At 50.6% G+C, this 27090-nt stretch overlaps 7 protein-coding genes across 7 annotated transcripts; 4 read left to right on the top strand and 3 right to left on the bottom strand.

The window, feature by feature from the left end:
• Positions 1-314: 314 nt before the first annotated feature.
• pan1 (actin cytoskeleton-regulatory complex protein PAN1) lies at positions 315-4898 on the top strand (the record flags this gene model as incomplete). The annotated part of the gene is made up of 4 exons (XM_056893314.1): positions 315-912; positions 981-3090; positions 3142-3672; positions 3728-4898. 4 exons carry the CDS (start codon positions 315-317, stop codon positions 4896-4898), a joined length of 4410 nt encoding a protein of 1469 aa, XP_056758309.1.
• Positions 4899-6110: 1212 nt separating this feature from the next.
• On the top strand, positions 6111-9762 carry N7537_002255 (uncharacterized protein; the record flags this gene model as incomplete). The annotated part of the gene is made up of 3 exons (XM_056893313.1): positions 6111-7878; positions 7936-8435; positions 8512-9762. 3 exons carry the CDS (start codon positions 6111-6113, stop codon positions 9760-9762), a joined length of 3519 nt encoding a protein of 1172 aa, XP_056758308.1.
• A 418-nt stretch (positions 9763-10180) lies between these two features.
• N7537_002254 (MFS transporter) lies at positions 10181-11858 on the bottom strand (the record flags this gene model as incomplete). Its single annotated transcript, XM_056893312.1, has 2 exons — positions 10181-11422; positions 11526-11858. The coding sequence occupies 2 exons, from the start codon at positions 11856-11858 to the stop codon at positions 10181-10183; spliced, it is 1575 nt and encodes a 524-aa protein (XP_056758307.1).
• Positions 11859-12435: 577 nt separating this feature from the next.
• Positions 12436-14474, top strand: N7537_002253 (putative transcription factor; the record flags this gene model as incomplete). Its single annotated transcript, XM_056893311.1, has 4 exons — positions 12436-12450; positions 12484-13460; positions 13514-13864; positions 13919-14474. The coding sequence occupies 4 exons, from the start codon at positions 12436-12438 to the stop codon at positions 14472-14474; spliced, it is 1899 nt and encodes a 632-aa protein (XP_056758306.1).
• An 809-nt stretch (positions 14475-15283) lies between these two features.
• On the bottom strand, positions 15284-18447 carry N7537_002252 (sodium/calcium exchanger protein; the record flags this gene model as incomplete). Its single annotated transcript, XM_056893310.1, has 2 exons — positions 15284-18166; positions 18244-18447. 2 exons carry the CDS (start codon positions 18445-18447, stop codon positions 15284-15286), a joined length of 3087 nt encoding a protein of 1028 aa, XP_056758305.1.
• A 558-nt stretch (positions 18448-19005) lies between these two features.
• Positions 19006-21710, top strand: N7537_002251 (condensin subunit BRN1; the record flags this gene model as incomplete). Its single annotated transcript, XM_056893309.1, has 3 exons — positions 19006-19079; positions 19129-19696; positions 19752-21710. 3 exons carry the CDS (start codon positions 19006-19008, stop codon positions 21708-21710), a joined length of 2601 nt encoding a protein of 866 aa, XP_056758304.1.
• A 719-nt stretch (positions 21711-22429) lies between these two features.
• Positions 22430-23997, bottom strand: N7537_002250 (uncharacterized protein; the record flags this gene model as incomplete). Its single annotated transcript, XM_056893308.1, has 2 exons — positions 22430-23467; positions 23521-23997. The coding sequence occupies 2 exons, from the start codon at positions 23995-23997 to the stop codon at positions 22430-22432; spliced, it is 1515 nt and encodes a 504-aa protein (XP_056758303.1).
• Positions 23998-27090: the final 3093 nt, after the last annotated feature.

Here is a 27090-nt window from a genome sequence, read left to right as displayed (position 1 = left end):
TTTTTTTTTTTCTTTTGCTTTCTACTGTCTCTGAGACACTTGGTTATACCATGCTGATTCCCACAAATCTACAAGCTGAAAGCTTTAAATCAACGCTTGTATCGATCAATCAAGTATTCTAGTCGTAGATCCAAAAATATTTCGGCATATGACTAAGCGCCCGATGAGGCTAGCCCAGGTTCCTCCGCGTCCAGCAACGGCGTCATTCGCATCCTCCTGAGAGTCAACTCACTTACCATTTTGCATTCGTTTTCCCGTCAATTTCTTGTTGGCCTTCTTGCATTTAATTTGCTCATGCGAGCGTGGTTTCTGTGATGTACTCCTCGTCGAATAATTTCCTCGGGGGTGGTGCCAGTGGCCGTCCCGGCCAGGCACCATTCATGCAACAGCAACAGCAACCCCCCTATTCGCAATTCTCCCAAGCCCAGCAGCCGCCATCAATCCAACAACCTCAACCGACTGGATTTGCCCCACAGCCTACTGGTCTCGCTCCACAGCCGACCGGATTCGCCGGCCAGCCCTCCCCGTTTGGTAACTCGCAGCTACAACCTCAAGCCACCGGATTCCCCGCGGGACAGATCCAGCCGCAATTCACTGGCTTCCCCGGCGCCGCGCCCCAGCAACCCCAGCAGCAGCAAGCGCAAAGCTTCCAACCACAATACACCGGGTATCCTCCCCAGAACCAGGCGCAGCAGCCGCCTCCGGTACCACAGATACCAACTCGATTCAAGACCTCAAGCGATATCGCGAACTCTTTCCAAGATGCTGCTGGCTCTGGGGCACCTCCTCAGGTGCCGCCAAAGACAGGGTCAAAGATCCCGAATATTCGGCTGTCTTTTATCACGGCGCAGGATCAGGCGAGGTTCGAGCAGCTCTTTAAGTCTGCGGTTGCCGATAGCAAGACAATGGATGGTGGGTTTCCATGCACCAAATGAATCACATGCTATGGCTTGTATAATAGTACTAATGGCTTGCAATAGGCGATAAAGCAAGAGATCTTTTGCTGCGCTCCAAGTTGACGGGCGCTGATCTTTCTAAGATCTGGGTTTTGTCTGATACCACCAAATCCGGACAGTTGTTCTTCCCCGAGTTTGCATTGGCCATGTACCTGTGCAATATTCGTATCACCGGTCGCGAGCTTCCTTCTTCCCTACCCGAGACGATCAAGAACGAGGTTTCTAGTATGGTTGACATCATTTCGTTCGATGTCCCCGACACACAGGCCCCGGCCCAACAGCGAACAAATGTCCCCAACTTTGATGCGCCTCTCATGGAGAACAAGTCGACGCCCCCAATTGTTCAACAGCCCGTCCCGCAGCAACCGAACAACGCCCAGCTTCTGTCACAGCTGACAGCACAGCCTACTGGGTTCTTCCCTCAGCAGACAGGTATCCAGCCCAACCCGACGGGCTTCCCTGGTCAGAACCAGTCTCAGTTCCTCCAGTCTCAACAAACCGGTTTCATGAATAACCCGCAGGCTACTGGATATACTGGTCCTCGGCCTCCGATGCCGCCTATGCCTACTGGTTACGGGTCGAACCTCAGCCCCGCCCAGACCGGTGGAATGCAAGGCCTGGGTGTGCAGCCTACGGGCCTGACGGCACAACCTACGGGAATGCCAGGTCAATGGGGATTCATCAACACACCAGCGCAGGGTTTGCCCAACATTGAGGCTATGAAGCAACAGCTTATGCCACAGCCTGGGCGTGAAGGTGGTTTCAGTGCGGTTGGCCTTTCAGGAAATGCTACAGTTGCCTGGGCAATTACAAAGGAGGAGAAGAAGATTTACGATGATCTTTTCCGCGCATGGGATGGTTTCCGCAAGGGCTTCATCAGTGGTGAGACTGCCATCGAGATCATGGGCCAAAGTGGCTTGAATAGAAAAGACCTGGAACGGATCTGGACCCTGGCTGATCCCCATAACCGCGGCCGACTCAACATGGATGAGTTCGCCGTAGCTATGCACATGATCTACCGTGCTCTGAACGGATACCCAGTTCCAAACCGTCTACCACCCGAGCTTGTTCCTCCGTCCACGAGACACCTGAATGACTCTATCGGTACAGTCAAGTCTCTTCTCTCTCAGGATGCTGAAACTCGCAAGGCTACTGGTGCGTTCCTGCAGCCGCAGAAGACTGGTGTCAGCTATCTTAAGGATCACTCCTTCCGTGGTGGTGCAGGAGGCGCTTCTGCAGCCAACCGCAAGGATGCGACAATGTTCAAGAACAATGACTCCGCTGGTGGGTACCGCTCTAGCGCACGCCGTCGCGTTGGTAACCAGGCTCGTACCCCGTCACCTGCCGCCTCTGGCGCGTCAGACGAAGAATATTCTGTGGAACAGTTGCACAAGAAAATTCGCGAGGCCAAGGTCATGATTGACGCTGCCGACTTCCAGGACGAGAACCGAGCTGAGGATGATGATGCTCTAGATCGCCAGGATCGCCGCGAGGCAGAGAGTCTCATGGACCGTATCCGTCGTGTACAGGACGACCTCGATACCCACCCCAATGCTTCGTTCCGTCAAGTGGACAATGGGGCAGATCGCAGAGCTCTTCGTCGCCAGCTGCAGTCTTTTGAAGATCAAGTTCCTCAGGTTGCATCTGATGTGCGTCGCCTTGAGCGTGAGATCGCGGACGCGAAGCTTGAGCTCTTCCGTCTCAAGGACGCCAAGGCACACCCCGGTGGCGCCTCTAACATCATTGGCACTGGCCCTGGCGGCACTGTGACCGAGGCAGATCGAATCAAGGCCCGCGCGCGTGCGCGTATGCAAGCCCGTGCTGCAGAGCTTTCTGGTCGCCCCGCTCCCGCGACGGAAGAGGACGATGGCCAGGCGGCTCGTCGTCTGGAGTCGGAGACCACTAACGTGAAGGCTGAGCGTGAGCGCAACGACACTATGACTCGTGATGTCGAGGAAAGTGTGCGTGATTTCGCTCGCAGCTTGGAGGATAGTCTCCGGGAGGAAGGCCAAAACTCCACACGTGAGCATGAGAAGCGTCGTTGGGAAGATGCCTTGGGAGTGGAGGACGTCATCCGCGACTTCATCTACGACCTGAGCCGCAGTGCGCGAACTGCAAATGTTCGCAAAGAAGAGTATGTTGTTCTTGTCAATTATGATAAGTGTTCAATGCTGACAATTCATAGGCGAGGGAGACCTTCCCCTGAGGTGCAGTCTCGAGCATCTCCAGCGGCCGAATCTACTGCTGCCCGTCCTTCAATGCCCCAGTCCGTGGACTCGTCAAGCTCTCTTCCTGGTAACACACATGAAGATCGCGTGGCAGCTGCTCGAGAGCGTGCACAGAAGCGCATTGCTGAGCGCATGGCTGCTGCTGGCTTGAAGCCAAATGATGCTAGCGAGACTCTTACGCAACGCCAGGAGCGTGAGAAGAAGGAGCGCGAAGACCGTGTCAAACGTGCCGAGGAAGAGGATGCTAAGCGGGAAGAGGAGAGACAGCGTCGCCTAGCTGAGGAACGGGGTGTCCCCAGTGATGCCGCTCCGAAGACTGCGGGCAAGAAACCACCACCAGCGCCACCCACCCGCAGGGCTCGTACGGATAGTGCCGGCCAAGCCGATGCCAAGAGGGCAGAAGAATCCGCTAAAGCGGACCAGGCTGCCCGTGAGCAGGCTATCAAGGAAGAGCAAGAGGTGCAGGAGGCAGAGACCAAGCGTCTAGAGTGAGTGGTCCACCCGATAGAGACAAATTAGTGGAGTTGGCTAATACATTTCTAGGAGCGAGGCAAGCCAAGCTGAGCTGGAATTACAACGGGAGAAAGATGCCCAGGCCGCTCGGCTTCGTGCCCTTGAGGAACAGGTTCGCCAGGGCAAGATCAAGAAGCAGGAAGAGAAGCGCCGCAGGGAAGAGGCTAGCCGACAGTCCAAAGAACAGGAAGCTACTCTTGCAGCCCAACGCGCTGAACTGGAGGCGGCTAAAGAACGCGAGCGACAGCTGCAGCTTGAACTCGAGGGTCTTGACGAGTCATCGTCTGATGACGAAGGCCCTGCGGATATTACGCCTCAGTACAGCACCCCGACCCAGAGCCAAATTCTCCCTACCCCGCCCCCCGTGCCCACGATAGCTATTCCTGAACCTCCTGCCCCCGAAAGCGTGCCTAGCGAAGTGAGCTCGCCCGAAAGCAGCCGTGGTGTTCCTGCCGCCGCGCCCGATGCTGAGTCCAAGAACCCGTACTTCAAGAATATGGGTCAGCCATCCGACCCCACCCAAGCGACCTCGCCGCCTACTACATCTCAGTCTACAAATCCGTTCCACCGCTTGACGCAGCAAGAGCCCATCAAGCCCACCTTCACCGGCGCAGCTCCCTTGGAACGCAAGACTCGTGCCCGCCCCGAGGAAGACGATGACTGGTCCGCTGCGGGCTCCGAGGCTGATTCGTCCGATGATGATGACGATCGTCCAACCGGCGGCAGCGCCAAACAACTTGCCAGCATCCTCTTCGGTACCATGGCGCCCCCACGTCCTCTGAGCGCCATGGATGAAGACAAGTCTGCCTCGAAATCCGCTACCCCGGTACAAGAAAGCCCTATTGCACCTCCGCCCCCACCCCCAGTAACTCTGCCTCCTGTCCCTGCTATACCAAGCCCTAGTGATGCCATCTCCCCACCACCTGCGCCATCTGCAGTGCCTCCCCCTCCCCCACCTCCACCTCCCCCGGGAGCCGGTGCTCCTTCTATTCCTCCGCCACCCCCACCCCCAGGAGGAGCTCCATCTGCTCCCCCACCACCCCCTCCAGCTGGCATCCCGCCTCCACCTGCTCCCCCAGCCGCGGCCGGTGGCTCTGGCGGCCGAGGCGCCCTCCTTGCGTCCATCCAACAAGGCATGACCCTGAAGAAGACTCAAGTGAATGATCGTAGCACAAGCTCGTCGGCTGGACGCGTGCTGTGAATATGGAATTGGAGAGTCTTTTTATTTTTTTGTTTTGAGAGCACATACTGTACAGATGCAGAGACGAGGGGAGAGACATGCCCGTACTTACGTAATTGGAGAGTAAGGTGACGAGGTCTATGGATAATGGGAGAGTAGTTAGCGAGTAGTTAGCTGTTTTTTGTACTTTTCTTGGAATACTCATCGGTTTTGTTTATTATCATCATACTCTACCTACATTGGTAACCGACTTGTAGGGTGTGCACTTTCAGGCTGCAGATATATTTGGATGTTTAGAATCTTCTTATCTGCCTTGTACTAAGCATCTAACACAATAGGAAAGTGGTAGCGCCTGGATAGGTTGAAGCATTATTTGGGAGCTATCTTTTTAGGGTTGTTGACATTGGCTCAGTATTAGTAGATTCTGACGGGGGACTATACAATCCAATTCAATATTTCTAGTGCCTAAAAGGTGTAGGCAGCACTAATGGAGAAGATGTGCGATTGCGTTAGAGCCCCCTGGCCATTGCGACGCCTAATCCCTGTCTGACATAGATTACGAGCCTCCTCCGTGGGTGCTCCGTACATATTCCGTAAATAGGGGTATCTTCGAACACTTGCTTTGAAATTTACTGTATTTCTAGAGTGAGTATATTGGTATAGCATGGAAAATTACTACAAATTTGAGAGTTATATACAGCGTGGGTATCTTATATGTGACCACATAACATATCCCGGCCCAACCCTCCAACCCGCTTCCTTGATAACAAGCTAGCCACTACGCAGCCTCCTGTCTCACATAAGAAGAACAGAACTCACATCCACATTGCATTGATGCAAATGGAACTGAGCAAAAAATGATGCTCCATCGCTCTGCTTCAGGGGAGGGACTGAATCACGCCAAAATTATTCACGAGGACCGTGTCGGGGTACTGAGTCGCTTGACCTTCCAATGGATCTTTCCTTTGTTGTCTGTAAGTCCTTGGCTTGTCCGACACATTCCTCTACATATAAGCCAAACAAAGCTCACCATGTCTTTACATTAAGATCGGATATATTCGACCTCTAACTAGAGATGATACCCGGAATCAGAATCCAACTCGTGCGGTTGCGGTACATCGAAATGTTGTCTTTGAATCCTTTCAGCGTGGTCTCTCTCATCAGAGAAGTTTCCCCCTTCTCCGGGCCCTACATACCACGTTCAGATTTGAATTCTGGCTTGCGGGAATTGCCATGTTGTTTGCAAACCTCCTGCAAGTGATGGCACCCTTGTTACTGAGGTACTTTCTAGTCAGTCTATCAGATGAGTCGTCATCCCACAGCAGCTCCTTGATATTTGTGGGTTTGCTCTTTACCACCCAGATGGGGATGAGCTTCGCTCTGGTACACTATCATTATCTGGGCCAAGTGGTCGGTAGCCAGGTTAAGGCTACTCTTACTGCGATGATCTTTGAAAAGTCTTTGAAGCTCTCTAACTGTGAAAGCCATAACTGGACTGATGGGAAGATATCGAACCTTATTACAGTCGATTCACAGCGCATTGAGAGCGCTCTTCTATATGCCAACATGATTTGGAGTGAGCCAGTGGCCGTGGTTGTGGCATTGGCAATCCTGTTCTACAATCTTACCTGGAGCGTGCTGAGTGGTCTCTTGCTCCTTGGCTTGGGTGCGAAAGGCCTGGAATTCAGCATGGGATGGCTGATGTCAAGACGTGTGGCAATAAATGCCGCGGTAGACCACAGGATATTACGCCTCCTTGAAGGACTGCGCAATATGAAATTTGTCAAGTTCCATGCTTGGGAGCCATATTTCCTTCGCCGAATCTCTGATGTCAGAGAGGCCGAGGTCCAGCAGCAACACAAGTTATTAAGCCTTCAAAGCACGATCATGTCCCTGTCCTCCTCGTTGCCTTCATATGCGGCCATGTTATCTTTCATTATATTCATGACATTCAATGGCCGACTGACTGCCGCAGAGGCATTTTCTTCCCTGGCGCTATTCAATTGTCTCCGCAAGCCTCTCAATATATTGCCCATGGTGCTTAACCAGCTCATCGATGCATGGGTATCCATACAACGCATTGAATCATTCCTGGAGGCGGAGGATCAGCAGAAGACAATCCAGTGGGATTTTGACGCCGTCAATGTCGTCGAAATAACCAATGGCTACTTTTCCTGGGATTATGCGGCCAATGGTGGTATCTCTTCTCCCAAAATTGACGAGGAGACTAGTCTGCTGGGCATGCATGATGAGTCCAGCATGCCAGGCAGTAAGACTTCGCCTTCAGCCCTAAGTAAAGTTGACTTGCAGGTCAAGCCAGGGGAGCTTATCGCAGTCGCGGGGCCTGTAGGCGCAGGCAAGAGTGCCCTTCTTCTCGCTCTTGCCGGTCAGATGAGCCAAACTCGAGGCCGTGTCGTACTAGGCGCTACGCGATCCTTCTGCTCCCAAGTGCCATGGATTGAAAGTGGAACTGTGCAGGAGAATATTTTGTTTGGCAAACCTCTACTACAGCCGTGGTATGACGAGGTGGTGGAAGCGTGCGCTTTGAACCCGGATCTCAAGACATGGGAGCATGGCGACGGTACTTACATCGGCGAGCAGGGTATCACACTGTCTGGCGGCCAGAAACAACGTATCAGTCTTGCGCGAACAATATACGCAGACACTGATCTGCTGCTTCTAGATGATCCTCTATCAGCTGTGGATGCGGATGTTGGCCAGCACATCTTCAACAAAGCTATTCTGGGCTTATTACGTGGGAAAACCTGCATACTGGTGACCCACCAAAGGCACATAATCACCCAATGCGATCGTATTCTGTGGCTAGAAAAGGGCCATATTAAGGCTCCTGAAAGTCTATCCGATTCATCGTCTCGAGATGAATTGCTGTCGCATCTGATACCTACCCAGGAGAATTACCAACGAAAGGACTCGAAGAACGCAGAGTACGGTGGATTAAGCAATGAAGTCTATGAAACAGTACATAGCGACCAAGATCATAGTAAGGAGTTATGGTGGATAAAATGACCTGCTATTAAGACTAACGGACTTCTTACAGACACAATGATCGACACTGAGACTCAACAGTCGGGTAGTGTGCACAGGTCTGTTTACAAAACGTACCTTTCTGCTTCGGGCTCGATCTTCCATTGGCCTATTCTATTCTCTCTATTAGTCGCCTCGCAAATAGCTGGAATCTTCACTAGCGTTTGGCTATCATGGTGGGTGGATAACACCTTAGGGTGGGATAACCGTGCGTATATAGTCGGCTATGTCATCTTCGGGGTAGTCCAGAGCGTTCTCGCGTGGGCGTATCTTAGTCGGGCTTCAATTACCGGCTTGCGAGCTAGTGACAATCTGTTCAAGGCAGCTCTCCAGCGTGTCTTGAATGCGCCCATGTCATTTCACACTGCCAATCCAGTCGGCCGGCTGATGAACCTGTTCTCCAGTGACGTGAGTCAGCTGGACAATGGTGTTAGTGGCTCAGTCCAAGCATTCTTCATGCTAGTCGGCATTGCTTTCTCTACATTCCTACTCATATCTGTTCAGTTTCCTCTCGTAAGTGGAATATAGCAGTTGCAGTTGCAGTTGCTATCTATCACATTGTCCTTGAACTAATATGTGATCTTTGCAGTTTGTATTATCCCTGCCAGTGATTTCCTTGGTCGTATACTATACTTCCAGCTATTATCGCGCTTCCAGGCAGGAGTTGAAGCGCTTTGAGACTGTATCACGCTCCACTGTTGCGGGGCATACCGTTGAGTGCATTGCAGGCCGTCAGACCATCCGAAGCTTTGGCGTCCAACCTATTTTCCAAAGTCGATTGGGTGTCGCCATCGATGAAGCAAGTAACTTTTCATATTTGATGTCAGCAAGCCAGCAGTGGTTGAATCTCCGACTGGATACACTGGGCAATGTTCTCATTCTGTTTGTCGGCGCCTTGATTGTCATGTCTGACAACTCCATTCCAGCAAGTATGTCTGGGTTGCTAATGACTTACGCCATCGCTGTCGTGCAAATAATCCCTGGCATTGTTTCCCAAACCGCTGAGATTGAAAACTCTTTTATCACGGTCGAGAGAATGATATATTATGGAAACGAAATTCCGACAGAGATGCCTGAGTCGGCTACTGTACCACCCTCAACTTGGCCGGAAACGGGTACGATAACCATGAAGGACGTCAACCTACGCTATCACAGTGATCATCCTCGAGCACTGCAAGATGTCAGCCTCACAATCAATGATGGAGAAAAGGTCGGTATCATTGGGCGCACCGGTGCAGGCAAATCCTCAATTGTGTCCGTTCTGTTTCGACTTTTCCCCCTGGAGCATGGATCGGTTGTCATTGACAAGATGAACATTGCGGATTTGAATCTTCATTCCTTGAGATCCAAATTAGCTATCATCCCACAAGACCCAACCCTTTTCCAGGGCACGGTTCGAACAAACTTAGACCCCTCTGGAGAATACCCAGATGATGTTCTCTGCGATGCACTTCGGAAAACCAGCCTTTATCCGCAAGTGCACCTTGACCGAGAAGTTCTACCAGATGGCAAGAACTTTTCTCTGGGTGAGCGACAGTTGCTGGCGTTGGCACGTGTTTTGGTGCGAGATCCTCGCATCCTCGTTTGTGACGAGGCTACTTCTGCCGTTGACCAAGACACGGATCGAGCAGTGCAGCAGACACTGCTAGAAGAATTCCAGGACCGAACAGTAATATGCATTGCCCATCGACTGCAAACTATCATACGTTATGACCGAATCTGCATGATAGATCAAGGCAGAGTTATTGATTTCCAGAGTCCACTTGCATTGTTCGATAAGAATGTTGTGTTCCGCCAGATGTGTGAGCTCAATCATATCACCCGGAAGGACATTATTTAGTATGAATCTGTGGTCTAACCTGCTATTTTGGAGTTTCTTTTCCTAGTTGTTGGGCACGATGTATAGTCATGCTCCTTGCAGATGTCCTTTATTTATCAGGCTTCCATTGTGCTCTGGTGGTTATCGACGTGGTTTTTCCATAGAAAATCAGCTGTCAGATCCAACATTGTTTAGCAATTCTATATTGAATTAGCTGTATATATAGATATATATCACATAGTAAATGCTAGGGTAGAAATGAAAACAAGCCAAACACAAACATCTGAGGCTCTGGCAATGGAGTAGCCATACCTCCAACCTTTACACCCTTGACAGCTCTAGCGAGACACTGTCCAATATCGCATCAAATCGCCCCCCGACAGAAGATATCTCTCTGAGCCCCACTTTACAACGTAGGATTGTTGAAATCAAGACCGCTTTACGCTCCATCCTTGTCGTTCTCTGCATTAGCAGCTGTTTGCTGCATTTGCATCTTCTTCATCATCTCAGCTGCTTCAAATGAATATTTACACTTCATTCGGACCACTGCACCATAACGATACATGATCAACGGGAATGGCATGCACACGAGAGTCATGAATGCGGGGATGGAGGACGCCCAGTGAATTCCCAGATTGTGATACATCTGTGTCGTGAATAGGGGAAACACAGCACCCACGACCGACCGGAAGATGGCAGCTGCAGCCAGGACAGAGGCTGCATAGATGGTGTAAGTGTCGATCAAGTAGTTCATGATGGGCAAAATGACAAGTACACAGCCAAATCCGAACGGTGCAGATAGGATGATACTGACACACCAGTGGATGCTAGGGTAGTTGGTCCAGCCAAAGGCGAACATGCCGATGGGGAGGGCGATACCTCCAACAATCGCAGGTGGCAAGCGAGACTCAGCTGTTGCAGATTTTGCCGCAAACAGCTTCATGTAGCGGCTGTTGTTGTCCCATATAGCATAGATCAGCCCAAATATGATGCCAACAGCGATTCCCAAGAACGACAGTCCGCCGATGCCCTCGCTCCAACCTCGGTCTTCATTGTACACAATTGGCATGGCGCCCATAAACATGTAGACAGTGCCGTAGATAATAGCCATGTAGAGTGATGCTACTAAGACGATGGGCTCGAGGAAGAGGAAGATCCAGGGACGGAATAAAGCACGCTTGAAGATTTCCAACGGTTTCTTCTTCCCCTGGTTCTTTTCTAAAACACTCATGTAGACCTTTCCGTCGACCTTGGAAAGCTGACGTGCCCGTCGTTGAAGCAGAACCGGGCCGTATGTCTCAGGAATGAAGGCGATGCCCAGTATGCCGACTACGCCAATGAAGATCACGCAGACACCCTGGACCCATCTCCACCCGATGTTCTCAGACACGAACCCGCCCACAATTGGCCCTAGAATGGGACCGAGAAAGGGGGCAACACAGTAGATAGTCAATGCTAGGCCACGCTGAGCAGGCGGGAACAGATCGGCAATTGTTCCGCCAGAGTTGACTAGTGGTGAGCCGCCAAATGTGCCGGCAAAAAATCTCAGGATAAGGAGGGTAGCCACGTTTTGGCTGCCTGCGGATCCCCCTAAAAAGGCAACAATGGCGATATGAGTGACAACCCAAAGAATTTGTCTTCCATATAGTTCCGATCTTGATCCAATGTTAGCTATTGGACTCTGTGTACAATATGTGTATAGGATGCCATCATTGAGACTTACTGTTAAACAAAATATGGTTAGCTAGGGTCACTCAAAGTGACAAGACGGTTTAATGACTTACCAAGGGACCCCATAGGGCAGGGCCAATTGCAAATCCGAGCACAAAGAGAGAAAGTCCGACAATGAAGACCTCGGTGCTGATATCAAAGTCCTGCAATACTTCATTTGCCGACACCGAGTATGCGGAGGAGGTAAAGGTCACGGCAAAGACAGAGAAAGTTGCAATGGCTGTAATGAACCATTTGCGGGACTCGCCCCAGTTCATCGGATTGTTAGGGTCGTCCTTCTGGAACTCTACCACGAACGGGTCATCTTCGGTGCCCGAGCCATCGTAGGTGTAATCGTCTTCGATATCACCTGCGTCGGCAGGTGCTTTTGACTCGTTATTAGACATGTGGTTGTCTTAGCGGTTCAAGGGAGAAAATATATGGATTAATATAGTGGATTGGTTATCGCCAAGACAGGGAAAAAAAACCGGAAAGGGAGACGGAGCTAGCTCTCTCTCTGAAATGTTTGGAGATTATTGAGAGCGCAAATTTGAACGCCCGGCTGTCCATGGAGAGAGCATTTTTTGTCGCAGTTTTCGATCTATATAACGGTTCAGCAGACGGCGAAGCATAGCATCAAAAACGGACTGCTCTTTCATTGGCCAACTGATGGAAGACGCATGCACTTCCAAGGTTCCCATTGGCTGCCTTTTGAAACTGGTGGATATTATTAGCGAATGAAAGAGCTTTCCGCAGTGGGTTACTCAACACGGGAAGTCATTTTATTGGTTAACCTTCTGATTATCAAGCCGACAGGCAGATCGCCCTGATCGACGCGGGCTGTCCCAACTGTCAGATACAGGAGTAAAGAATAGGTATTGGAAGTGATGATTGAACAGGTCACACCATCAAAACCTTTACGCAGACAGAGACTGAGAGTCCTGAACGCCTGCCAAGTATGTCGCTTAAGGAAGATAAAATGTGATGGCGCTCGCCCAGGTATCTCTTATTTCCATTGTTCTATTACCATAGCTCGTGCACAAGGCTGACACAAACCATACAGCATGCACGAGATGCCAGGCGGGAGGTAAGACATGTGTTTATGGCAATTTTGTCAATGCCGTTGAGAAACAGACAACGCGTAAACCTCGTGGACAAGCATCATCAGTTCAGAATTCTGTTCCTATGTTGGTCCCTCCCCCTTCTTCGGGACCTTCACACGAAACTCCTCCAGCATCGGCAGCCACAGAGCCTCCAACAGTTGATTCAATACCTGAATCTCATCATGTGGATGAGCATGGAGAGGTAGAGTCTGGCCTGGAGCAAAACCAGGTGTACTATACCGCACATGGGCGGTTTGCAGGCCAGGTCGCCGCTGCTATCGATGTGAGGGCAGGGTTCATCCCCGCAACTTGTCATCAGATCCCCCTAGTAGATGCGCCGCTATTTGGAGATCTTGACCTACCTTCTCAATCCCGTCTATTGTCGTCGTCGACCGAATTGCCTCCCCGGGCATATGCCGATCAATTGATTAACATATATTGGCAACACATTGACCCTATAGAACCAGTGCTAGATCGCCAGCACTTCCTTGGCCACTATGAAAAGGCATATTCAACACCCATAGCACCACTCTGCTCAGACTACGACATCTGGCTTGGTATTCTCAATGTAGTGTTTGCCCTGGCAATTCAAATACAAGAGCACAGCCCACTGCACCAAAGAAATGAGGAGGGAAATTGCTTTTTCCAGCGCGCATGGGCCCTGCTTCCAGCAGAGTCTATGCTATGGAGACCTGCATCACTCGAGCTTGTACAGTGCCTGATGCTGATGAATCGATACCTCCACTGCACCAACAATCAACAGAAGACATGGATGACAGCGGGGTTAGCGATGCGAATTGCGCAGACCATGTGCTGCCATCTCGCCGACGCGCCTTCGGCACAGGGCTTTAGTGATAACAATGTCCTGAAACAGAAGGTATGGGCAAGCTGTGTTGCCCTTGATCGGTATGCTATGGAAGAATCTCTCTTCCATGTCATCACTAACTTACTTCATATAGATGCATCTCCTGGTCGCTGGGTAAAACGTCGTCATTGGTGCTGATACCATCCCCGCCAACAACTACCTCCCAACAATTAGGCCAGAAAGCGACGCATGATACCTGGGGGTTGGGACTCCACGAAATTGGGAATCAAATTCAGTTGGCGCAGATACAGACGCGAACTAGTCTCGCAGCCAGATTTCGCCCTCCACTCCTATCTCGACAAGATGAGTACCATAGTGCGGCATTGCAACTAGATGCATGCCTTCAAGATTGGGAAAATAGTCTTCCCAGCGATTGGCAGTCGCAGAACCTCAGAATGGTTGTTAACAGGTCGTCCCGAGCTGAGCGATACTTGCTTCATCTTCGGTAAGCCAAGAACCCCTTAACCTCACCAAAATAGATTTTTATTGTTCTATGTAGCTACCTCCACCACCGGATCTTTCTATTCAGACCTATGCTCGCCCGCTTCTATTCAATGAAAATAGACACCCACCCATCGCTCAAATCACCAAGCCTAAGCCACCGGCTTCTACGTGAAAGTGCCAGCATGTGTATCGAAGCCGCGCAGCAGATGGCCTCACTAGTTAACGAGACGCTCGAGCCACATGAGCCGATCGGACTGCTTCCATGGTGGTACAGAATATACTACCTTCACATTGCGGGTGCCAACTTCCTCGCAGCTATGTTCCGATCAGAACTTTTCACAGATTCTGTTTCCCAGTCTTGGAAAAACGTGCTTCTGGCACTCCGCGCTCATGAACACTTGAGTCCCTACGTTCAGCAATGTGTGTGGACATTTGAGACTCTCGCGGCCAGAATTATGGGCAAGCCTTACCTCAGTCTAGATGGCAGTGGGTGTGATTTGATGGTAGATGGGTCTTCTGGAGTTTCCTCCGATGATATCTTCCAGGATATTAACTTTGACTTCGATAATTTTATATTTGGACCAGAGGACTTCTCGGAGGGGTTGATTTAGTGGAGAGTGCACGAGCATGAAAGCCCTGAGATCCAAGCGCTGAATCCAAGCAAATCCGTACCGATCCTCATCATCAAGGAAGACGGGAACGAGACTGTTCGTACCCAATCATTTTCCATTCTAGAGTAGTTGGAAAAAAACCTGCCCACCCTGACACCACTATTACCTCCAAGTTGGGATCTAGGGCAGCGTGTCCGGGCCCGAGAGATGGTGAACATCATCACCTATCACCAATGGGGGGATCGCTAAAAGAGTCTGTGGCATTCGAGGTGAAGCCTAAGACCAGATCATTTTTGTTACGGAGTTGTTTCTCGCTGGCCTGACGGCGTATGAAGTACTACTAGCCAAATATGGAGAGCAATTCTCAGTTGCGCCTGCGGTGTAGATGGCGCTTGCTTATGGAACCAACGTGGATGGACTATCACACGTCATGGAATTATTTAAGAAGTACACACGAAGCTATGAGAGCCTCATAGAGGCAAAAACAACATTGACTGTTCTACTGTAACCTCTGTGTGCAGCTATTGTGGTAACGCCATTGGCAAATGTAACAGGTTTAGGAAACAGAGACTCAGTATTGAATGAGGATGCATTTCGTATATCATAATCCTTCCACAATTATTTTATATGCAAAAGGACTGTACTATCGGCATACGATTAGCTGTACATTGCAAACTGGAAAGCAGAGTAACAAAACCGCCATAGTGCCTAACACCGACACCAAACTGAGCCCAAAGAAAAAAAAAAAAAAGAAAGAAACCGGACGAATAGTCGTCATTCCGTACTTCGTGTGTCCATCCTCCAACAATTCACAAGACAACTTCTGCAATCACATTCCCCAAGGTACCCACACACCAAACAGCGATAAGACCCCACCCGATCCTGCGATCCATTCTCCATCTGTTCATAGGAACCACAATCAAAAGTCCAACCAAGATAATTAAAAGCGTCGCACCGCTGATAACAAGCACCTTGGAAATGACAATCTCATAGGGGACTTGCACAGGGGCGACATCCTGCAGCACCTCATTGTGTCTCTGGTTCCCGCCATTAATGGTCATATACAGGCCACCAAGTCCGATACCGAGGAGGATATTGAGCATAGGACCGCCAAAGCAGGCGCTGAGCGCCATGACCGGATACCCCAGTCGGGCAACTGTGATGTCAGCAACTAGATCGCCTAGCGAGTTCCCGACGGCGAAGATGGTCAATCCGAGTAGGGAATCAGAGATGTTGAGGATAACGCCGATGGTCTTGAGGAGGGAGACAACTTCTGTGGCAATCGTGGCAATCCAGGATATGGCTACTAAGAAGCCAAGTAGGGAGAGGAAGGGCCGCCATTGCGATGGGAGGGTGTCGAGGTGGGGCTGGGATTCGTAGGGAAGCGGAATGGAAAGATCTGCACTGGGACGTCGGTGGCTTCGTTGACGACGGGTGCTTATTATTAGGGCTGTGAGACAAATAGAGGAGAATAACAGGGAGACAAGGGAAGGAAGAATGAGGTTGCGCAGCTGACGGTCTTCGTCCACAGTCGTCCAAGCGATGAGTACGGCGAAGAAGGGACCCGTGAAAAGCTGGATGGAAACCAGCCAGCGATTCCGGTCCTTTGTTGGCATAGGACGCACAGGAGGTGAGCCCGGCACTGGCACTGCCGGGAGTTCCGAGTCCCATCGGGGGCGACTGGTGTGTTCGTACGAGGACTTTCGACGGGCGTGCGTTGGCGGCACATTAGAAGCCGACCCGTCATAGTCATGTGCCTGAGCCACGAGCACTGGACTATCGGCTGGCAGTCTAACCCTTGGGGAAGGATTTTCTCTATCGTCGACGTCCTGAATGATCACCGAAGGAATGGGGTCCGGTTCCACATACTCTGGTGTCTCAGGCTCAACGACTGGGACGGTTATGGTAAGGAGCAGGACACTGGGAGCTGCGATAATACCGAGCAATCGTTCCCAGACAGTTTTAGATTTCCAGCCTGCCAAGGTCGGGAAGAGTGTGCAACCAATCTGCAGGGGAGGGGGGATCGAGTCAGGCCACCAATTCCTCAGGTATTTTCGGAAAGGGAGGCCTACATGAGCGAAATCATCATACCCGTCATGGACTTGTAGCCGTTCTAACGGGCTGGCTGAACTTGGAATTCGAATGCTGGGTGGTCGTGAGAGTGCAATGGAGGGTAAATCAGTATACGATGGGAAGGGCACTGAGGGGCTTTCTAACCCGAAGCCTGAATAACGGCGGACTGTAGTGCCCCTGGGAGATACTGACATTGGGGACCGGTCATCTACCCCTCCGTTGTGGTAATTGGGAGAGTTAAACGCGTCCGATGGAGCGAGCCGGTCAGGAGTTTGGGGACTTGTGGTAACTGGACTCAGACTCGGCGACTGATTCGCGGAAGACACATCCAGCGCCATCCCGGTATCAATTCGAGGGAGCTGGCGTGACTGCATGGCTTCTTGTCCCGAAGTATCCTCGAAAGAAGGTTTGCTGACTGTAAGCAGTGGACCTTGTGTTGGCCGAGGCTCCAAAACACTGGAGTCAAATTTCAACCCCAAGGCATCGTTCGCCGACACAGCTCGAACTCGAGAGGAACCTGATGCGCTGGACGGCGACAGGCGGTCGTTACTAGCAGATGGTCGACTAGCGCGAGGATGGGATGCCACCGAGCGCGTGTCGTAGTCGGTCTCGCCGTCATCTGAGTAGCTGTTCAGGCTGATTGTCGGATTGCGACGGGTGTTTCTTGATTTCTGCAGTGAGTGAAGAACAGATTGAAACTCCAATGCACCGACAAGACTAGGTCGGATGGGGTTCATCGTATTACGCCTCGATTGCACGGGCCGATAGACGTGCATGTTATCACGAATCTCGGCCAAGTACCGGTTGCGTGTTTCGTCGTCCTCGTCGTCCTCTTCTTTCCATAGAGGAACAGGCTGGACGCGTTCCAAAAGATCAAAATCCTCAGTTGAGGCTCCGTGGAGAAGACTTCGTGACTCTGACGCTACACCAGGATCATCGTCCTCAATGGCCTCTTCGATCTCCAGTTCTTGGTTCTCCGGTATATTAAAGTGAGCTCGCGCTGCGACATCTCTTTCATTCTTTCGCCGTCGTCGTACCAGATACCAGTGCCAAGTCACCACCAGTACGACATAGAAGGCGTACAGGCCAACCATCGCAGCTGACTCCCATACATGAAGTTTCCCATCGGCCAGCATAAACATGCTGAAAATGATGGCCACTATGAAATAGCCCACATCTCGGACAAAGCTCCTTCGCGCGACCTTGAATGGCCGAACCAATGCCATGGAGCCCGCGACAACGGAGGTGATAAAAGTCGCCGCGCCAATCAACTCACCAATCGCTAGGCTCCCACTATTCGACCGCATGGCGGCGAAAGTGGAAAACACGTCAGGGCTTCCATTGCCAAATGCAAGGAATGTCACGCCTGTGAGACTCTCGCTCAAACCTAGAATGCTAGCCAATGTACTAAGATCAATACACAGGAAATCGCTTGCTGCGATGCCAATGGTACTGAAGAGCAGTGACAGCCAGAGTATCAACATCGTGAATGCTACCGGTTTTGCATCGGCCAGCCCGCAATAGTAAAATTGAAGGTAGGAGATTAGGCCATCCTCGTGATCGGGGCAGTTGGCGCGGACGTATGCACACTGGTTTTTAACATTGCGGACCAAGCGACACTATATCATTGTGTGGCAGTACATCATTTAGTCTTCGGCCCCATCTTACAGGAAAGGATTGGGAAAGGGAAAGATACCTCTAGTTCGGCCTCTCGTTTGAACAGGTCTATATGTGGCCCTGTACCTGGATGTGCAAACTGGTCATTTTCATGTGTAGTACCAGTTAGAAACCAACTCGCTGTTGCAATAAGTGTAAATACCAACAACGTGGTGTAAAATGGTCGGATTGAATATCGTGGCTTCCGGACGGCAGGCCGCAGGAAGGACGGCAGCTGGTTCATCATGGCAAGAAGTATTGTGGCATCGTGGGCCGGAGACTTTAGATGTTGCAGACCACTTATACCAAAAGGATCAACATTGAAGACTCAATGCATGTACAATATATACCCCACACGTCCAACGGATGTTGGTTTGTATATGCGAGCGCGGTGAGTGCGGTGGGGAGTGCGGTGATGTCAGCTGGGAGGAGCTGTGGCGGACCTCGGGAGTGGGCCAATGCGCTTAGTTCGCCGATCGTTGTTGCACTGAAGAAACAGGCTGAGGGGATCGATCGCAGATAGGATAACTGTGAAACTAGATAAGGTGGTAGAACTTGCAATCCAACATTGGAGGATTAGCTGTTGAAGGTTCAAAAGGATGGACCAGGGTGCGAAATGAAACCTGATATCCCAGGCATCAATGATCCTGATTACGTGACAGCCAGTGCGTCATTGGCGCGCCTCGACCGCCGTATGTTTGTTGACTTCCCCATTTGTTTTGCTTCGACGACATCAACCCCTCCCTCATCGAACTTTCCATCTCGTTGTCATCGTCATCCCCTATCGGGGGCAACTGCAACCATGCCGCGTGTCGCAAATAAGGTACATCGCCGTTCTAACGGCACCTCAACCCCGCACAAAAACTCTCCGGTCAAGTACGTATCTGGATATCTCTTGGTGATAACAATCAGCTAATTTTATCAGGATTCCCCTCAACGACGATGAGGGCGAGAAGGCAGCGCGTATGGAGGCTCGTCAAGCGCTTCATGATCGCCAAATGAGTCAGATTAAAGCCGCAGTCAAGACGCCTATGCCACCCCGGCGATATACCTACGATCGTGAAGGAAGCGACAGTCCCGCAACACCTCGACCTTCCGGTCATCGCAGTCGCACAAGCGATGTCAATGGCCGCGCAGTGACGCCGATGAAGCGCGTGCCTATCCTGGCCAATTTTGAAGAGTGGATGAAGATGGCGACCGATAACAAAATCAATGCGAATAACTCCTGGAACTTTGCGCTGATCGACTACTTTCACGACATGTCATTGCTGAAGGAAGGAGATGGTGTGAACTTCCAAAAGGCCAGTTGCACCCTTGACGGTTGTGTTAAAATCTACACCAGCCGAGTTGACAGTGTCGCAACGGAGACGGGGAAGCTTCTGAGTGGACTGGCTGATAGCCGCGACAAGAGAGGGCGTGGAGAGGAGGAGGCAGAAGATGGCGATGAGGATGAGGAAGGCGAAGATGGTCAGCCTCGCAAGTCGCGGAAAAAGGTATGGTTTATATGGTGTCAGAGATCTAGGATTTGACTAACTAGAGGGTATCTAGACACGTTCCCATGAGGCCACTCTCGCTCCATCATTCTCTTCGTTGCAACTGAAGAAGTTTGAGCTAGAATTCGCTGTGGACCCGCTATTCAAGAAAGCATCGGCAGACTTTGATGAAGGAGGCGCCAAGGGCTTGCTTCTAAACCACCTTGCTATCGATAGTCATGGAAGAATCGTGTTCGATAGCAGCGACGATGCTGTGGACGATAGCGCCAAAACCGCTGAAGATGACCGTGAAGGGTCTACGGATCCAGACCAGCAGACCGAGGATCAAACAAAACCAACCCCGAAACCCGCAAGCGACACCTTTGAAGATAACACAGAGATCGACCTTGCCACGCTAGCCAGCCAGTTTTTCCCAGATTTAGATCGGCTCGACGAACAAGATATTTGTCCATCGCTCAAAAACCTCGACTTGGGTGATCCCAGCGGGTCGCTGGATCTCCCTCTCCTCAAAGCGCCAGAGGAATGGCGGCAAGATAAGATGGACGAAGATGGACGCGCACCTGACGACCCATCTGGTATAATGCTCGACGACGACAACGCTGTCGGGTTTGACGACGATGATGCTACCCTAGCTGGATTTGATCTCAGCGGCGACACTGGGTTTGGTGACGGAGGAGAGGTATGGGCTCGGGAGGCTGCCTTGGAACCAATGTTAAATGTTCACCGGGTTGCCCACGATGGAGAGAATGATGGTGAGGGCGAGGATGGCGATGAAGACGCATACGCCATCTCGATGTCTCATCAAACCAATAGTCATGACCACGAAAACATTCTGAGCTACTTTGACAACGCGCTACAAAAGAACTGGGCTGGCCCGGAGCACTGGAAGATTCGGAGAATCAAAGAGCATGCAACACCCGCTACGTCAGCACCCAAGCAGCGCAAAGAGAAGGAGCCTTTTGAAATTAATTTTGCTGCCCCTCTGGATCCTGCTGTCGCGGAATTGATCTACACTCCGGCCAGCTCCAATTCCGCCGTCTCATTACCCAAGACGCAGTGGAAGACGAAGGGTCGCAACCTCCTTCCCGACGACAAGCATTTCAACTCCCGCAACCTACTCACATTGTTCCTCAAGCCAAAGGCAAAGATGGGCTCAAAAAGGATTTTGGGCAAACGCCGTCGGCAGGATTTGACAGCTGGTAATGGAGACATGGACGAGGCGTTCTGGGCAAATCGCAAGCCGGAAGAGAACGCCGGCGAGGAAGGTGCTGCCGGTGCCTATGATGCCAACTTCTTTGCTGATGACGATGGTCTTGCTTTCCCGAACGGCATGGATCTCGATGACGACGACAATCTGCCATTCGCAGATGCCCGAGAGATGCTTTCTCCGCCCACAGACGGGCCTCAAGGCACATCAGCGGGAGAAGCAGGTGGAGCAACTGGACTCAGCGCGCTCTTGAATATGGTCGGCGCCACGCCTGGTCGACCGGGAGCTGGCGGCTACGGCTCACAATTAGTAACACAAGGTGGCCGTCGTGCACGACCAGACTACGTGGCATATGCACGTGTGGCAAAGAAGGTTGACGTTCGACGCCTCAAAACGGAGATGTGGAAGGGCATGGGCGAGCGCTTAGTTGATGCCGTGGACTTCGCCTCGGCTTCACAGCCAGGGGCTGTTTCCAGTGAGGCTCCGACCGAACCCGAGAGTGAATCGGATGCCCCTGTCCCGCCCACACCCAAGGCCGAGAGCCCAGATCAGCCTGTCGATACCAAAGATACTGGCCGGCTACGGTTCACACAAATCATGAACTCCCTCAAGGCAGTTTACCCAGCTGAAACCCTACGCGATATCAGCACATCATTCGGGTTTATTTGTCTTCTGCATCTTGCCAACGAACAGGGTCTCGTGCTCGAGAGTGATCTAAGCAAGATGGGCGCTAATGCAGCTACCCTAGAAGAGATCTTCGTAACTAGGGATGCGCACGCCATCATCGAAGAGGGAGGAGGAATGTGATAACCTTGCTTTTGTTTTTGGATGCATGTACAGTTGACACGGGTAGAAGCACTACGATATGCATGTTGGTCACGAGTGATGGACAGGACGGTGTGACTTGGTAGATCCTTGCGGCGTTGTGGTTTTGCTTTTTTCCTGTTCGCAGTGAATGGCGCTCTTGGGTCTTTTTGTCTCTTCGGATTACTTCTTTTGTTGGATGAATTCAGACGATTTCACATACATAATTCCTAGTGCCATAGCCCAGTAGTCTTAAGTTAAGGTAGGAGCAGTTCGTCACCTGGGTGTTGAGTGCTGGCACAAACGCTTGCTAGAATTATCCTACGGTGTTGGGATTAAAATCGGTAAGGAGTTCATTCATATGTATCATTGCAATATATTCATTTATTGGACATGAACCAAATGGAAAGAAAGTAAATACACCAACAGTGTACCAAAGGTCAAATAGGTATCTGTATCTCACACCAAAACTCCACTTGCTCCAGGGTGATTAAACTCCATAAGAAGGAGAGAGTAAACAAAAGAAGGTCGAACAAGTGTTCGATTTTGAACCAGATCGATCGAACCTGACGACCTGAATAGTGTTTTCGGGTTTTCCACTTTTTTTTTTATAAAGATTTTTATGTTTTTAAGCACTTTCATTTCCCACGAGGGAAAATGGAATTGAATCAAAACACCCCAACTCAAAAGAAACAAAAAAGCAAGCTTGCAGTCATTCAAATTTACTTGCGTACAGGGGCCGGGAACGCCGGCACCATGGGACTCTGATAAGCCCCAGGAATCGGCACAGAATCGTAAGTGCGCTCACCGGGAGCACTACCCCTGTTCATAGGCGGACTCTGGCGCTGGCTGTGAGGAGGCGGCGACTGCGAGTAATGAGAAGGAGGAGCAAACTCCTCCTGGGCGGTCTGCGGGGTTGGCTGCTGAACCTTGATAGGAGGTGGCTGGAGCTGAAAGGATGGGGTAGGGCGGGTGGGCGAACGCGGTGAGGCATACTGAGTAGACTGGGGTTGAGCTACACCCTTCTCAGCGGCCGAGTAAGGGTCCACTGGGCCGGCAGCGTAGAAGGGGGACTTTCGAGGGTAGGAAGCGAAGCCTGCGAAGCCGGGGGTATTCGGGGCTGACTGCAGGCGCAGCTGGGCGAGATATAGATCTGAACGGGCGTTGTCGCGGGTGTCCATGGACTTCATCAGCTTGCGCTTGCTCCAGACGCGGTAGAAGACTACTACGTAGATCAGGATCACCAGAACTTCGATGACGACTTCGATGATGGCGCAAACAAGGCCCCAGTCTTGTAGGCGGCAAAGGAGAGCATAGTCGACGCTGTTGTGGTATAGTTGTTCGCGGGTGTTCTGCGCGCAGGACCATCCCCACATGTCCTTGCTGTTTCCTGTGGCTTTGGAGTGCTGATACACTGCTGCGCCGACGATCCACATAATGAGGTTCACAGCGAAGAAGGCGATCGAGAAGCCGGTGTAGTAGACGGCAGCCTTTTCAGCGCGTCCGTGGCCGCCCTTTCGGTAGGCCCAGAAAACAATTAGACATGCGCATAAGGAAACGCAAGCCATGCCTAGAAGGAGGTACTGGGCCCATGGGTTAGTGCCCTCTGCCCAGGCAGGAAGGCTGTTACGAGTGGGCAGGTGCTTGGTTGCGTTGAAGACAGTCAATGTCACGGCGAGCAGAGACAACACAATCAGACTGCAGCCGAAGTTAACGAAACGCAAGAAGACCTTGGCGATCCGGACGCGGAGTTTGATTCTCTAGTGACAATTAGTAACTTGCATTGATTGGCATAATTCGGCGGCTTTCTTACCAAGTCTCGGGCATTCTCCACTTCGGCTTTCTTTTCCTGCTTCTCAAGCAAGTACTCCTCACGGAAAGTTGGACTGAGAGGGTTCAATGACTTGGCTGTCTGGGGCACCTTCAGGTCAGGTCGGAAAGGTGACATTGGCACCTGGTCATCCGCATGCTCATTGTTCGCTCCCACGTAACCGAATCCCACATCTCCAACATCTCCCCTCGCCTGGGTCTTGGGAGGGTCGGCGAAAGGTGATCGTCCAGCTTCTGTGCGGTCGATGGGAGAGTGAATTGATGTGGCCTCGGCGAATCGAGCAGTGCGCGGACTCTTGAGCGAGGCATTGCTCGTGTCAGAACCACTGCTTGTCTCTCGCGTGGTGTGCTGTGGTGGAGGGCCCATTGCACTGTGATAAGATGCACGGGTAAGATCTGTAGGAACAACGGGCTCGTAGGTCACAGGAGAGTTGTCTCGGCTATCGTCTGATACCGCCATTGAGTCGATGGCCAATGCAGGCAAAGAAATCAAACAATTAGATCAAGAGAGCCAGCTCTTGACTTGACGGGCACAGGTCTAGCTGCTAGGAATCAAACGACCCGAAATCGAGTCGAATGTACACCAAAAGCCACGAGTGTGGTGGGACAATGGCTGAACTATATCAGGTTTGCAATAAATCACCGATACCGTGTGCGAAGCCTGCGTGCACGGCTATTAAGCAGCAGACGGTGATCAAAAACGAAAAAAATGATGATAATCAGAAAGTGACAGGAACCGGCCTGGGCACCTTGAATATCAATAATGTTTGAGTGCTGGCATGGTCTGAGAGGCGGGGGGACCAAAATGCAGGCTTTTGATTCTCGTCACTTGAGTCGGGCCAGAGTAAGCGCCGAGGGGGAATTTGCAGCAGGGACCAGGGACATGATTGGAAGATTCAAAGTCTGTCAAGCCCTCTGGCTGCAAGTGCACTGTACCTCGAGGCGTTGGGAGGAGAGTGTGACTGGCCGGCGGGAGTGATCAGCCAAGCTTGTCACAGTGGAGTAACGGGCCAGTAAGATCGAGTAGTGGGCATACTCGCTCCTCACGATGCACCTTCATCACCCCCAGCCCGGCGCTAATCCGCCGATCGTCCAACCACACGGAATGCAGAACCGCTTTAGTGTGTGAGATGAATGAGCGGTCCGTGGGAAACAAGGAAGATGTGGACGACTGGATGAAAGTATCTGGTCAACCCAAATTCGAGGCCCAGTCATATAACTCGATTAAGCACCCTTGGGTTATCCGGAGTTTGAGAAGTTGGAGAGGGGAAACCAGCTGGAGGTCTGTGCACCAGGCTATTTTTGCTGTGAAGCAAACCAAGTCACACTGGTGATAGTGCCTAGCTCACGCATATTCGTCACTTTTCTACTCCGTAGAGTCCGTAGAGGATCTCTCTATTCCGTCTATTTTCAGTGACTAGTATTCCGTGTGCAAAGTGAAAAGTGCATTGTCCTCCATGCTTACCTTCTCATATGATATTCTCATCTCATAGTTCAAGATTTCAATTCTAATATAGAATCAGTCAAGTTGAATATAATTAGTACAACCGTTTATATATCTTTGTATGCGGGAATATTGAGATGGGTAGCCGCCCTGACTGGAACGCCACCTACCCTGCAAATATGCATAGCATGCCATTTCAGTCGAGAGATATACCTCGGTACCAGTACCCTTTTGTCTTCTGTTCTCTTATTATCTCTCGTGTCTCTCCGTCAATCAAATGCTCTATCGGCTTTATGGCGACAAAGGCCCAGTGATATCGCTTTGCAATCAATCAATCAGTCATATCACCGCCATATATTGGATATCTCAATGGAATAGGATCTTCGATACACAGTTTAACTGCCGACGAGAAAGAGCACCAAGCTCGCAAGCAATTACTGTTGTCTCCTTCATCGCTCCATTATTTAGTCGCTATTATCACCAAAGAGGGAATTGTGTCTATGATAACTGGTTGGTTCAAAGACGACATGGTCAAAAATATGTTATAATAGAATTGAACGAGCCCCTCTGATATCGTGACTAGGCACAGAAATACCGCCATGTTATTATCACAAGAGTGTCATCAATGTTCTGATACGCATAGGTCGTTCCATGTTAATTGTCAATACCTGCGCAGCTTTTATAGGATCTGAAGTATTCTCCATGTTTTCCAAGGCCCTACATCCCCATCCCGTTCATAACGCATCCATGGATGTTCTAGTAGAATCGGCGAAAAGAATGACACCTGCTATTATGGTCATATGAAAGTCTGGAACACATTGACTGTCATACAGCTCCCAGCAGAGCTTTGAAGATCGAAGCAGTCATCGAGTGCAAATACGCCGTGTGCAATTATTGGCGACCTGCCAAATAAAGTCTACCCAACTTGTTTTTAGTGTGCACGAATGAATGAATATAGAAGTTACTGATCAGATCACGAGAAAATGTAGTGCCATAACATTTATACAGAACTGGTTCAATGGGGTTGATCATAATGTACAGCGAATCAAGTAGGGTCTTTCGGTGGTGGCAACTACATGATGAACATCTATTCCGCAAGGAGACCACAACGTTCAGGATAATAATTTACACACCGGAAAAATATGGCCAACTATACCTATTATAGAAGATATCTGAGTGAGATTGTGGCATAACGAATACTTAATGGAGAGTCTCGACACCACCGTGAATGGAATATCAATCCTGTCGAGTAACACAAACATTCCAACTGATCTGCGAGACTTGGTTATGAAGGGTCGCATTTCATGCAGGCAATATAGAGAGACAAGTATCAGCCACAGGCTATTTTTGGGAGTGGAGTAAGCAACCGTAGAGGTTGAACCACCTCGGATGGGCCCCAGGACACTCCACAGGGTTCCTTGGTTCCTGAAAGTAATGTGTTATAGGATGTTCTACCTTTCAACCATTGCAGGCAAGAAGAAATGGCATGTTCTAGATGTTCATAGATCTATACATCTTTGGGACTGCGTAATAGCATGTATTTAGCGTGAATCAGCGTGGTACTGTTATATGGGGCTCTGCGTGAAAGTCGATCCAACGAGCCACCTGAGGCGTCTACAATAGTACGACGTTATAAGCACATTGCCCGAAACATGGCGCAGCAAATGTATTGTGCTTTGTATTACCAAGGTATTCTTGGACAATAAGACATGCCAATAATGTATTTAAAGGATCCAAGTGGTCCGTTGTAGTCAATGAGTCAGAATATTATTACATCCACGAATAAAGTCTGCATGGATGTACTACCTACTAGGTACTACCTAGTAGTACAACGGATGGCGAAGAATACGCATAGAAAGCCCTCAATACAAGGATTTCCAACAGACCAGGCGTTCCAGTAAATTGAAATTAGAATGTATTGTATGAGATATATTATGCGCGGGTCTTCGGGGTGACATCACTTCGATTGTCCTTTGCAGCCTAGATATGCACTTTATACCAAGGCCACGGTAACACCGGTTTGTAGAGACATGATCTTATGCTTCTTATAAGGCTCATGAAGGTGTATATCATACAGAATAGGCTTCTGTGCCTAGATGAAATGTAAAT

The sequence above is a fragment of the Penicillium hordei genome (assembly GCF_028827395.1).
Source record: "Penicillium hordei strain IBT 12815 chromosome Unknown utg000001l_segment0_segment0, whole genome shotgun sequence".
NCBI classification, from domain to species: Eukaryota; Fungi; Ascomycota; class Eurotiomycetes; order Eurotiales; family Aspergillaceae; genus Penicillium; species Penicillium hordei.
The sequence above is the reverse complement of the archived record's forward strand: the minus strand, read 5'-3'. Positions and strand labels throughout refer to the sequence as shown.